The 14395-nt window shown below is 37.8% G+C and overlaps 1 protein-coding gene across 1 annotated transcript; it reads left to right on the top strand.

Annotated features, from left to right (window-relative positions):
* Positions 1 to 634: 634 nt before the first annotated feature.
* LOC130139362 (G-type lectin S-receptor-like serine/threonine-protein kinase RKS1) lies at positions 635 to 4801 on the top strand. The gene is made up of 7 exons (XM_056316167.1): positions 635 to 1983; positions 2111 to 2236; positions 2438 to 2580; positions 2648 to 2870; positions 2990 to 3227; positions 3332 to 3482; positions 4029 to 4801. The coding sequence occupies exons 1-7, from the start codon at positions 708 to 710 to the stop codon at positions 4326 to 4328; spliced, it is 2457 nt and encodes an 818-aa protein (XP_056172142.1). The 5' UTR covers positions 635 to 707; the 3' UTR covers positions 4329 to 4801.
* Positions 4802 to 14395: the final 9594 nt, after the last annotated feature.

The following is a 14395-nucleotide window of genomic DNA, read 5'->3' as shown; positions in this document are numbered from 1 at the left end:
TATCATTGACCCCCGGGGCGGGTCAATTTAGCTATGATGAGAAGTGCTCTGTTACAATCGTGTCCCAAGCATATTACGTGTGGAGCCCAAGAGAAGCCATCAAGATTGACAATAATGAAAAGCATTCCTATAGGTCAACACGAAATACACCTGATAAAGTAAATTCTATAGGTGAAATCCTCATCTTATTCGGCAAATATTTCATCTTATTTTACTGCCCTCGCTCATGAGAATGCTTTTGATCTGTAAGAAAGTTTTGCTGTCGTTGTTGATCAGAGCCCAATACTTGGGGAGCCCCAATACAGCTTAAAAATTTAACACGTTTAATATCTAGTTAAACCTACCTTCACCGAAAAAGTAAAGTCATTCAGTTATTATCAATTGCTTATTCTGTATTTCAGACATCAAATATAAGTTTCTTTTTTCTGTCACTCTTCACCCGTGAACTTGACAATTCCCTCCCTAGCGTGGCGGGGAAAAGAAGCAATGTAAGAGCCACCTTACAATAATTACAAGATTGACTGCAGTGAACAAATATTCCAGGAGGTCAACACTTCGACGCATCAAATAGTTTCTTCTTCCCAATTTGCTTCTCTTATAAAGGTGAACACCCATTAGAAGAAAGGGTAAGAAAAATCAGCCAGAAATAGCGAAATCGCCATTTAGTACTGCAATTTGCTTCATGCTATTGTCTACTTTTCATACTCATGAATTGGCCTAGCAATCTTCTCAATCTAATTATATCATCAGTTCTTTACAGAGTGTGCATTTCCACTGAACTGATTACAAGAGAAAGCACTATCAGAGATGGTGATGTGTTGATCTCCAGTGGTGGAGAGTTTGCTCTTGGCTTCTTTAGCCCTGGCAATTCTAGCCATAGGTACTTAGGAATATGGTACAACAAAATTTCTGAGAAAACGGTCGTGTGGGTCGCCAACCGGGACAACCCCATCAAAGATACTTCAGGACATCTCGGTATCGACAATCTGGGGAATCTGCAACTCTACGACACAAAGAGAAACATCTCTGTTTGGGGCAGCAATCTTTCATTATCTTCAGTGGTGAGTGACTGTGTAGCTCAAGTTTTGGATTCGGGTAATCTCGTTCTGTTTCAGGATGGCAAGAAAAGTTCAGTCCTTTGGCAGAGTTTCGACCATCCAACAAATACTTTGCTCCCCTCCATGAAACTCGGGCTCAACCGCACCAGTGGCCTAAATAGAATCCTCACGTCTTGGAAGTCTCAGGATGACCCCGGAATGGGAACGACTTATTACATGATCAACCCCAGTGGTTTCCCGCACTTCACCTTGTACAAAAATCAGGTTCCGTTGTGGCGACCGAACCCCTATAACGGAATCAAATTGATTGGGATTCCCGCTGAAGACCAGTCCTCATTTTTCAACTTAAGCTTCGTAATTGATGCTGATGAGGTCGTATTGGTGTCAAATGTTTTTAACTCAGCGATCCTCGTGAGGGTAGTGGTTCAAGAGTCTGGGATTGTGCAACAGTTCACTTGGGTCGAAAACAAATGGGTCAATTTTTTAACCAAACCAGAGGAACCGTGTGACTCCTATGGGCATTGTGGTGTCAATGGAAACTGTGATTCTAGTAGCATGGACCAAATTGGTTGCAAGTGCCTACCCGGGTTTTCCCCTAAGTCCCCGAACAATTGGCGCATGAGAGATAGTTCAGGTGGGTGCGTGAGGAAGAATCAAGAATCAGTTTGCCGGAATGGTGAAGGGTTTGTAAACGTACCTGACGTAAAACTGCCAGACACTTCGGTCGCATCTTTTGACAGGAATAGGACTTTGAGGGAGTGTGAAAGTGAATGCCTGAGGAATTGTTCATGCACGGCCTATGCAGATGCAGATTTTACAAGAGGAGGAAGTGGATGCTTGATGTGGTACGGAGACTTGATGGATACAAGAGAGATCTCAGGCGGAGGACGAGACTTATATGTGCGCGTGGATGCACTTGTATTAGGTAATCCTAAAAATGGGAAAATCAGTAGGAGATTCTAATTTGCTCATATTTTTGTCACTAATATGTTGTGATTGCAGTTGCACAGTCAGTCTTATTTGATAGATAAACTAAGAGTTTCTCCTATCAGCTGAGTTTCAGAAGAAAGGATTTTTTTCGAGGAAAAAGGTGTTGGCAACCTTCATAGGGTTAGTTTCTGCTGCAGCAATAATCTTTCTTGCGGTGTCTATCGTGCTCATGAAAAAGAAAAGAAACGGTAAGAATTATCTGCATGTTTCTTGGACTGTCTACACTACAGTCCCTTCTTTTGCTGCTTTTAAAACCAGAAATATACATGTATCGCACTAAAGTTCTGGCGCTTATAGCGACTCTAGGATTTGGGTCTAGTGATGCCACAGATTCTTGTCACGAAAATTAGTGTTGACTCATACTGATTCGTAGTTCTTTTGTGTGATAGGCTCTGAGGATGGAGAAGAGCTAGATGGAACAACAAAAGATCAAGAGTTACCTCTCTTTGATATCACCACAATTAAAGCTGGCACAGACAATTTTGCCTCAACGAACAAGCTTGGACAAGGAGGATTCGGTCCAGTCTACAAGGTACTATACCATGTCCTAACACTAAAAGTTTTTTGATCTCCCTTTCATGGATATGTCTTAAGGCGAGGCGATATTTCAAGGGCGCTTGACCAGTGGACAGGAAGTAGCTGTGAAGAGGTTATCGAAGAGTTCAGGACAAGGGAGTCAAGAATTCAAGAACGAAGTCATGCTTATAGCCAAACTCCAACACAGGAATCTCGTGAGGCTTTTGGGCTGTTGCATCAGTCAGGACGAGAGGATGTTAATCTATGAGTACTTGCCTAACAAAAGTTTGGACTGCTTCATTTTCAGTATGGCCTCACCTTCTTTTTCCTCTTCATGTTAATCTAATTGCTGAAACGCCTCACCATTGGCATCGATTTCATGACATAACGGGCCGTGAATTCCTTTTTCTGGTTTTGGGTCACAGATGAAGAAAAAAGGACAACCCTTGATTGGAACCAACGTTTCAAAATTATTCTTGGAATTGCCCGAGGAGTTTTATATCTTCACCAAGATTCAAGACTTAAAATCATACATCGAGATCTCAAAGCGAGTAACGTCCTCCTCGATGCTGCAATGAATCCGAAAATTTCCGATTTTGGGATGGCTAAAATGTTTGGAGAAGATCAGATCCAAGCGAATACCAACAGGGTGGTCGGAAAATAGTAAGCTATTCTACACTGTCTAATCAAGTCAATTAATGCACTAAGGGAAGAGATACAAATTGACTATATGTCCAGTGATATTAATGTTGTCCAATTTTGTGTAGTGGTTACATGTCTCCTGAATACGCAATGCAAGGACTATACTCAATCAAATCCGATGTTTTCAGCTTCGGTGTCATATTATTAGAAATAGTTAGTGGCAAGAGGAATACTGATTTCAACAATGACAGTTCATATCTCAATCTAATAGCACAGGTAAGAACATAGAAGAGATAATGTCACAAATAGTTCCTGAAGTTTGGCTCAATGTGCAATTTGATCCCTAAACTTTTAATTCGTTCAATGTAGTCCCTGAACTTTAACCTAATGTTCAATGTGGTCCCTGAACTTTTAATTGGTTTAATGTGGTCCTTGAACTTTTGGTACATGTTCAATTTAGTCCTTAAACTATATGAAAATGTACAATATAATCCCTGAACTTGAATTAATGGAAGGACTATATTTAACATTTTTATAAAGTTCGGGGACTATATTGAACATGTACCAAAACTTCATGGGCTACATTGAACAAATTGAAAGTTCAGGGACCACATTGAACACTGGGTTAAAGTTCAATGACTACATTAAACAAATTAAAAGTTCAGGGATCAAATTGCACATTAAGTCAAAGTTCAGGGACTATATGTGTCATTTTCCCAACATAGAATGAAAAATTCCTTCACCCCGATTTACCTTCAACTGCTTCTTGAAATCAAATTTCATTGCTTAATCTCTAAAAGTCGTTACCTTCAACTTTTGTAGGTTTGGAGCTTATGGAAAGAAGGAAAATCATTAGACATAGTTGATTCATTGATGGCCCAACCCTACAACTCTAGTCAGGTTTCGAGAAGCATCCAAATTGGCCTATTGTGCGTACAAGAATGCGCGGCAGACCGGCCAAGCATGATGGACATTGTCTTAATGTTGGGTAACGAGGCAGCTCTTGCGTCTCCTAACAGGCCTGCATTCATTTTGAACGGAAGCGGCAATACTCTCGACCTTCCACTGATTGCAGCAGCTTCTACAACCAAGGTAACCATAACCGAGCTCGACGGTCGATGATTGCACTGGATGTGACCATTGTTTTATATTTCTATGTTTCGAATCAGATAAAGCATTCCCATGTAGCCAAAAAAAATAATACTAAGAGTGCTCCTTTAGAGGTTACCAGGACAGGATTGTAACAACTGCCAAAATGGAGTTCAACTATCTAAATGCAGAATTCCAGGCAACAAAGACGGATCAACAGCTTGTATCAAGAGATTAGACATTAGTAATAGGAGATGCAGGACGATTCTGTTGCTCTGTGCCCGAAATAACGAACTGTCCTTGTCTGGTTAAACTCATTATCATTAACTTATTTTTATCTTGATTGCACGAAAAATCCCCAATGTAGCTTCTAACTAGACAGATTCCGAAGCACGTGACATTACATCCATAAATGCTCACCTTCTGTAATAGTGAAACAGCAAGCACAGCTCTTTTCCCTCCAACAAAAGTTTCAATTTGACTTAGAATCTTTTTTATTCATCTAATTATTGGAAATCTAGCTTACGACTTTTGAATATCATCAATTAGGAAAACAACATGCTGACTATTTTAGTCCTTTGCCTCGTGCAACTCAAGGTGCTTGAAGATTTCGTCATATAGACATTTGAACTCAAATCCTGGGCGAAATTGGGACAAATGATAATTGTATGGGGTTGAGCAAGACAACTCTACACATATAAGTGGGTAAAATGTAATTTCTGTAACAAGCGATGATGATGATTGTTCACATAAGTTAATTTTACCAAATGTTATCGAATCGTGTGAGCATAAGTCTGAACGCCAATTAGTTAATTTTAGATTAATCTGTCAATGATGTACATGTAAGCTTACCAATTGGAAACAAGACTCTGGTGAATCCCATGGAACTTGGTTTAATGGTCTAAGGAATGACCACTCGATGTGTGGTTTAGGTGTACGATACAAATTGGATTCTTGGTATGTCAACGAAATGCAAATACTTTTCGTATATATTTGGGAAAATACCACCAAAAATCTCAAACTATGCCATTTGTGACAAATTTACCCTGAACTTTTTTTTGTGATACGAAAAATCCCAAACTATGCCACCTGTGATACATTTACCCCACAATACTTTGGCCATGGGTATTTTCGTCTTTTTCCTTTCTCTTTTTTTTTTCCTTTTTTTTTCTTTTCTTCTCTCTGCAGGCGTCAGGCTACCCTCACCGGCGTCGGGCTACCCTCGCCGGTGTTGGGCAACCCTTGCCGGCGTTGAGCGAGGGTCGCTCTCGCTTGGGCGGGCGAGTCGGGCTACCCTCGCCGGCGTTGGGCAACCCTCGCCGGCGTTGGGCAACCCTCGCCGGCGTTGGGCGAGGGTCGCTCTCGCTTGGGCGGGCGAGGGCTGCCCTCGCCGAATCTGGCGAGGGCGACCCTCGCCAGTGTAGGGCAAGGGTTGCCCTCGCCCACCTAGGCGAGGGCGACCCTCGCCGTCATCAGGCGAGGGCTACGCTTGCCCGACACCGGTGAGGGAAGCCCTCGCCCGACGCCGGCGAGGGTCACCCTCGCCGGCAGAGAGAAGAAAAGAAAAAAAAAGGAAAAAAAATAGAAAAAGGAAAAAGACGAAATGCCCATGGCCAAAGTATTGTGGGGTAAATGTGTCACAGGTGATATAGTTTGATTTTTCGTATCACAAAAAAAAGTTCAGGGTAAATTTGTCATAAGTGACATAGTTTGGAGTTTTGGGTGATATTTTCCCTATATATTTAAGCTATTTACCCTGAGTTTTCTCTTATCTCGACAAAAACTATGATGTAAGGGCAATCTATATTTGGTTTCAGAACTACCCCACTTGAGGTGAGGTTGGTTATCTCATCATAAAAAGAAAGAGAAGAGAGCTTTAAAGAATCTTTTCTTGTAGCCAAGGCCTTTTTTAAGCATGACAGGTGTTTCGAAATGGGCGGGCTTGTGATCTTTTCTTATACAATAATCTGGAAGTTTTGAACCCAAAGGATGTAGCTATCGACAAATCGAGTACTGAACCAAGGGCACAAAGTATTTTAGGTATCAGGAAGGAGAAGTTATTTAGTGCGTGTATTAGATATACTAAACCGAATCCTGATCGTCCAATCTAATGCATTCACGTGGAACCCACATAGGGCCTATCAGACTGGATGATCGAGATTTAATCGAGCATATATGTTGCACTCAATGGATACTTGCTCATCCCATTCAAAACTGATACTCTATAACGAGTTAATCATCATATTCGTGTTGCATGATTCTCACCAACTTTGCAATTAAATTTTAAATAGTCATGCCTTTTATAGTTTCATCTATTTACCGGTCATTGTCGCATGATTTAATATAACTTTTTCTTAATGGATGTTCTTGTAGGATCAAAGTCCCATATGAAATTTGAGGTAAATGTGGCACAGTGTATTTATTTGAGATTTTTTGTGACATAAAAATTAGTTTGGATTAAATGTGGCACGAGTATACCAGTTTGAGATTTTGTTTGTATTAAACCTAAATTAAAAACAGGGCCGAGAACTTCCTAAATGTGATACGTTTGGTTTTGAATTGGGCTCCATTGGCACATTCTTTCTCAATGACAACTGAACGATAAGCCCAAGCCCCATTACTTGCTTTTTTTTTTTTTTGGTCAGAAACTATTACTTGCTTGATTGGAATGCTTTCGCTTTTTTTCTGCTTTTGCTAATTTGGGTGTTTCAATCGCATTCGTTTTAATGAATGGTGTGAATTTTATTTTGACTTGAATTTTCTATTTTGAACGGTTCAACTGATGGACTTTTATTTTCATGAGGAGGAATTCTGTTTGACTTGAATTTTATTTCATTGCGAGTGCCCAAAACTTTTAGGAAGTAATATTTGGAGGACAATTCATCACATTATCGCTATTTTAAGAATTACTATCTCATTTCATGGCTAATTTCGCTTCCAGGAGGGGAAAAAGAATGGAAAAAAAGAGAGTACAGAAATGTAGAGAAGGATGCACCATTGAAGCTCGACAGAGAGCCGGTGAGGATTTACGAAAGGGACAACCGAGATGAGGGTCGCGGAGGAGGTGAGGAGATGAGGAGCTTTATGAGAAAGAAGGCAATGAGTGCAAGTAAAGTTGGGCGAGGGCACGGCCTAGCCGGCCACAAGAGAGGTTATCGGCCACAAGAGAATAGGAGTTGATGGTAAAGGAGAGGAGGCGCTAAAACTCAAATCTGGGTTTAAGGTCGAAGACGAAAAGAAAAAAACGTAAAGAAAAAAGAGAAAAATTAAAAAGAAATAAAAAATTGCAAAATATCGTCCAAGCCAGCATCGGTTGTGTCATGTAAGACGGTCAATGTAGACTAGACGGTCATGTCAAGGATTTCTAGCCAAATTTGACCGTAAGAATTATATTGGAAAATCATCAAAAGGTTTAAGATTAAATTTGTCATATTAAAAAGTGTAAGACTATGTTGCCCGCCGTATGATAAATTTAGGATTTTTTGAATAATTTTTCCTCTAAAACACGTGACATATTTCAAATCATTGCTTTGATCTTTTCACGTATGTATAGTCATCTTCCGATCTCAACGATGCACATTCACACTTTGAGAAGGTACAAATTTCGTCCATTCTTTGCCGTGACTCTATTGCTTTGAAAACTAAATAAACACAATAAATACTCCACGATGACAACGGACGAAATCAGTGACTGATTTGTTTGTGTCAAGGACTGTAGTTGAGCTTAACTACTTTTCTAAGGTTTAATAACCACAACACAAGGTCATTCTCTTTGACTGCCTCTAAGAATTTGCATAGCTACCTCAATGGTCACTTCAGGAAGGTGAAAGTCGCCGGTCAATTCTCTCTCGTGAGTTCAAGAGATAATGGCGAGTCAACTGCGGCAACAACGGTCGTCCTGGAACATCTGTCTGCTTCTGGGATAAGTCCTGCCCATAGACTAACTCTTACTGCTAATTTGCGTATTCTTGAGCCCGAAACCTGTCAAAGGGAAACAACAAAAGGACCTCGGAACATTCACAAGAAAAATCTGACGCTTGTATAATGCTACACATACATTACCTCTGGTTGGGTGCTGCTTCGACTGCATACCTGGTACGAGTTCGAAGCCCCTCTAGGCAATTCCCCGATCTCACTTGGGTTATGGATGGTGCACGTTCCACTCGCAATTATGAAAAGATTATGGGTTCACAAATCATTCGTCAAATGATTTAGCATACTTTGTTTTGAGTACTAAAATGCCATATTCTTTTTATTTTAATAAGCAACTATTCATCGTGCACATCACTTTCCAAATCAATTTTGTAAATCTCATAGCATTAACTATTTATAGCTTCTAGCAAAGGCATACATATGTTCATGTTTAGGTTAAATACTTGCTGTCTTTTTCATGCAACCATTTTTCTAAAGTTTGACATCCTATTACAGGGCCAACTTTCAGCAACCATTAGGAAATTTTTTTAAGGCCTAATTTCAAAACGTAGGATGGAGATTGTTAGACGTGACATATGTGTCACACAATTGACTCGTGCCAATTACTCCCCATCTGTATTGTCTGCGTTGACTCACACGGGGGAAGACTCAGTCGAATACAATTGTGGGTGGTTCTAATTTCAACATAAACTTAGCCGTCAATTTTTTGAATTTGTCGTAATTTGTTTGAAATAGTCGAAAGGTTGGTCATATTTATAGGTAGCAATTTAACTTTACAAATCATAATTGACTTGTAACCGTCATAACTCATTTGCATTTATAACTAGTAATATACCTTTATGGACGGTAATCTGATTAAAGAGTTTGTAACATGAAAATGCCTCAAATTTCATTAAGTTATGATACCTGTATATAGTAATTTTCGTTGATAATTGTAATTTTTTGGTAAGTCATTGTAATTGACAATTTAATAACCATCTTTGACATTCAATCATTGTTTTAAAGTCTCAGGTTGAATATCCTAGCATTTATAACTTTCTATGAAAAATTGTAATTAACCTAAACTTATAGTGGATTGGTTTTTCTAATCTTAGTAACTTATGTCGATTATTATAATATTCTTTTGCAGTTTGTAAACTTAAAGTCCCTATCAGTGCATTACTATTTTCATGTGTTGTAATTTTTCTCAATAAATAATGGCACCGGCAATCTTACCGTCAATAATATTTCTTAAATGTCAGTGAGTAGCTATCTTTGCAAAATCAATCAATAGTCGAAATTTAATCTTTCTTAATCTAAAGACCCTTATTGTGCTACCATGTTGATGGATTTTCAATTGGAAAGGCCGCTCATCTATCCTCCATGTGTGTACGCATGGACTACAGGGGCTGTACGTTTGGAATTGTGAAAGCTGATGGGTGACATTACAGGAGGTGGATTTGTCAGAGTCAAAGTCAGAGAAGGCGGAATGATGCAAGAAATGTCAAATGTCCTATTAGATGGAGTCCCTCTCTAACGTTTTCATTCCAAGCAACTATTTCCTTTTGGGAAAAAGGATAAAAGAGTCTTAAGTCTATCATATTAATATCAATTTAGTCATCAAACTTTCAAATAAATTAATTTAGTTTTAAATCTTTTATATTTATACCAATTGAATTTATCTAGTCAATTTTGGCCAAAAATTACTTATGTGAACTCCGGTCGTCCTACATGGCACGATTGGCGCTGACGTGAATATTTTTATATAATTTTTTATTTTATATTTTTAATATTTTGTTGCTTTTTTGTTTTTTCTTTCTTTTTTTCCTTTCATTTTGGCCAGATAGACTCAATTGACACAAATGTAAAATTTTTAGGACTAATTGGTATCAATGTAATAAGTCTAGCACTTTTTGGGTACTTTCCCTATTTCTTTTTTGTCTTTACAACGAGAAACTTCTATGAACTACTCAAGTAATAGAATCAATCAATTTGATTTGAAGTCTTCTGCACATAAGAGGCTGTCGCGAAACTAGATAGGGTTGGGATGAGTCCAGAAATGAAGTTTTGTTGATTGCGAGACTTCAATATCGAAATCTTGTCGAGCTGTCGAGATGCTAGTATATGAATATATGTCAAATGGAAGCCTCGATTCATTAATATTTGGTCTGTTCCTAGCACCTCAACTTAGTCTGAAAATGTAGTTGATAACTATGAACTTTTCTTTTCGGGTAGGATTGGTCCTGTTTTAAGTTAGCTTACGAGTTTTGATTGTGAATAACTTCCAATGGTTGATTTGGCCCCAAAAAACTTGCAGGTAATTCTCTTGTGTGGAGGTGGCGGTCAGATATCATTGTGGGTGTTGCCAGGGGACTTCTATATTTGCATCGCGACTCAAGATTGAGAATAATCATCAGGATCTAAAAGCTAGTAATGCGTTGCCGGGGGACTTCTATATGTGAATGTATTCCTATTTTGAGAATAATAAAGGGAATTTAAGATACACATTGTTGAGAAAAAATATTGGGAATTTCTTTAAGATAAAAAATGAATATTACATATTTCCTCAAAATATCCAGTTACTCTTTTTGTGATGCACTATCATGGATAAAGAGACATCCATGAACTCTTGCCATAAGGAAAATAACACGACATCATATGGTATCGAAAAGGAAAAGGAAGAATTTCCATAAACAGAAGTACATGAAATTAGAAGATGATCTTAAACAAATCACTTGTAAATGGACACGAGAAAACAAATCATTTTACTCTCGAGAATATTTTACACAAATTAACTAGCTAACTTTTTCCAAACCAAGTCGAGGGCTTAAATGTGAAGATTCAAACAAATGCAAGAAAAATATCATTTGTCTTTTTTTTTAATCGGAGGATAAACCTACATGATAGAGTATAGATTTACTTTTACATAAAGATCCACATAATCTTTATTAGAGAATTTTATCAATGCGAATAATTTATTTTGTGATAATTTTTTGCATGGGATTTCTCACACAAAAATTCATGTTGATACCTACATTTAGAACAACACGACAAATATAATCTTCAACCCGTGCAACATATGGGCATTTTGCTAGTAATTGCATAAAAACCTTCCTTGTTATTTCACAAATAAAAATACTCACATTTGCGAAACCATGCGAGACTTATCAATTGTACTCCCATAATCGATGATATTAAAGAAAAATAATAGATGTGATCTTTCATATAGATAAGAGGACGAACACATTTAGGCATATTAATTACATTGGATTGCGGATAATGCATAATTCAAAGCAATGTATGTGCATTGTTAATTGTGAATTATCTTGTTTTTAACATCTCGAGTGCCTATTGTACTTTAGCACATATCTAGAATAATAGAACGAAAGGCAATAAGACTTAGAAATTCAGGGGAAAATAGTGCAAGAGAATATATTACACAATAGAATAATTACTAAATTTCTTTATTGTAACTAAGGGCTATCATTATGAGTTATCTACATTTAGCCTCTAGATTTAATCTTAGCTTTTTCCAATATATGACAAAACGATAGATTATTATGAACTAAAAATGAAAAAGTGATGATCACTTTACTCCTCCAAAAATAGATTAGTAGGTGTAACAAATCAATAACAATTATCGCCCCCAATCAGAATCCTAAAAAGTAGAGCAATAAGAGGTGATAATTTACTATTCTCAAGCAAACTCCTTGCATGGGAACATATCGGTGTTGTTAGAGATAATTAAGATATTTCCTTTGATTTTCCACATCTCTCTTAATTAGGCATATGTCTCTCTTGACTATACATATCTCCAATTGGTTATAATTTATATTATATTTATCTTGTCATCTAGTAACCACTAGGGACTTGCCCTAGTGGTCACCATTCCTACGTGAGAATGTGGAGGTGGGGTTCGAAATTCCCCTTCTCCGGATAGGAGGTTTATGAATTCTTGAGATTTCCCCAAGTGGGCCCACTAGGGGCCAGCCAAGCTCCTCGTTGGGGAGCTCCATAGTCAAGAATACACGTGGCAGACAAAAAAAAAAAGAAGCCTATTGTTCATGTACTCTTCATTATGACACACAGAAATATTAGATTTTACACAATTCTGTGTATTTCCTTTTTGGTTTGGTGCTCTTGTTCCTCAACGTTTTTGTCTTTTACAGAAAAAGTTTTAGTTAGAGCTAGAAAAAATTGTCCAAAAAGTCTTAAATCTATTGTAAGGCGGTCAATTTAGTCATAAAACCTTTCAATTATACCAATTTAGTCCTAAATCTATTGATAAGTTGCCAATTTAGTTCTTAATCCTTTAATTGTGTTAATTTAGCCCTAAACTTTTTGATAATTTGTCAATTTGATTCTAAAATTTTTTATGATTTATCAATTTAATCATTCCAGCTAAAATTGTCCGAAAATCATTGATGTAGGGGTCTAGTCAGTGCTGGCTGTCCTACATGGCACGACCGGCATTGACAACCCAGCGAGGGCTGCCCTTGCCAGCCTCAAGTAGGGACGCCCGCTCCTAGGTTAGCGAGGGCGACCCACTTGGGCCGGCATGAACCGCCCTCGTCTTGGCTGGTGAGGGTGCCAAATTTGGTTAGGGCCACCCTCACCCTCATCAGCCTACACAAGGGTGGCCCTCGCTTGAGGCTGAGCGATGGCCAACGGAAGGAAAAAAGAAATGAAAAGGAAAAAAAGAAAAAATCATAAATTTAGAATATTCCAAAAATTGTCCATGTCAGCACTGACCCTACCAATAAGATAGTCGGCATTGACTAGATCTTCATGTTAGCGATTTTTGACAAGAAATGGCCGGAATGACTAAATTGTCAAATTATTAAAATGTGTAGGAGTATGTTAGCAAATTATCCAAAGGTTTATGACTAATTTAGCATAATTGAAAGGTTTAGAACTAAAGTGGCAAGTTGTCAGAAGGTTTAGGATAAATTGGCACAATTGAAAGAATTAGTACTAAATTGGCTGCTATACAATATATTTATGACTTTTTGGATAATTTTCCTATTAGAGTTAGCTCCAGATCTTTTGAAGTGATGAAAATAAGAAGACAAGTGGAAAATCAGAAAAAGGAATTTGGCATTTGTTTGCTAATTGAACATAAAATCAGGGTAATGATTATCCAGCTTAAAAGCGTTGCTGCTATGAAGTTTCGCCTAGAGAAGTCTAAGGAAACAACTTCTATGTTGACTAATAATAAAAATCCAAATTATGAAATCTAATATAGAAGCTATTTCTTATGTGTCAATATATATATATATATATATATATATATATATATATATATGCGTGTGTTAAAAGAAGTTATGCAACATATAAAGGGTTGCAACAAAGATCCATAATCTATCTACTATTATATTGTATCTATAAGGGTGAATTAGCAATACTTCTTTACATATTACATCAAACAATTTTGAAATATTCTTTTGTAAAATCAATGTTAGATAAGTGGAATAATATCTAAGCTTTTTTTTTTATCTAAGTAATTTAAAGGGAAGTGGAAGGAAATGGAGCTTTTGTGATTGACTTGACTCAACCACAAACCTCTATTCTAACCGACTTTCTTATCATTTGTTTATAGATTATTTTGGTGTAGTTTTGTCATTGGGCTGAGATGAAGGAAGCGCCGTAGTAGACTCGAGAATATTCAATGCCTGACTGCACCTTTTTTGTCCGAAACCTCCTTGGTTGTTATCTTCTATGACTCAGTAAACTGAAGAAGACCCCCGGTTGGCGGGTCAATGAAGCTATGTGAAGCGATACCTTGTTGGAACAAGTTGTCTGGAGTTCAAAGTCTTAGGAACCAAAGAAAGTGACATGAACTACGACACTTGCCGTTGCTGAAAATACTGCATTACATTATTTTCGTCGGGAAATTCACAATCACAGAACGTCTGTACCATTCAACCCCGGGGTGGCTCAATTTAGCTAGGACGAGAAGTGCTCTGTTACAATCTTGTCCCAAGTTGAAATGTGTGGAGCCAAAGAGAAGCCATCAAAATTGACAATAATGAAAAAGAAAAAAAACGCACTCCTAGAGGTCCACACGAAAAAAGCCAAATAAAGTCAATCCTACAGAAGCTGCTGAGTAATGAGTAAGTGAAATCATCATCTTATACTGGAAAAAAAAAAGCAATTGATAAAAAAATAGAAAAATGCACCAAAAATCT

The sequence above is a fragment of the Syzygium oleosum genome, unplaced genomic scaffold (genome assembly GCF_021117445.2).
Source record: "Syzygium oleosum isolate NSW1041296 unplaced genomic scaffold, Sole_v2.1 Sole_v2.11, whole genome shotgun sequence".
NCBI classification, from domain to species: Eukaryota; Viridiplantae; Streptophyta; class Magnoliopsida; order Myrtales; family Myrtaceae; genus Syzygium; species Syzygium oleosum.
The sequence above is the reverse complement of the archived record's forward strand: the minus strand, read 5'-3'. Positions and strand labels throughout refer to the sequence as shown.

Coding starts and splice junctions, on each gene's coding strand:
- LOC130139362 (XM_056316167.1), top strand. CDS start 708: ATGAATTGGCCTAGCAATCTTCTCAATCTAATTATATCATCAGTTCTT. Junction 2,237..2,437: donor CATGAAAAAGAAAAGAAACG/GTAAGAATTATC, acceptor TTTGTGTGATAG/GCTCTGAGGATGGAGAAGAG. Junction 3,483..4,028: donor ATCTCAATCTAATAGCACAG/GTAAGAACATAG, acceptor CAACTTTTGTAG/GTTTGGAGCTTATGGAAAGA.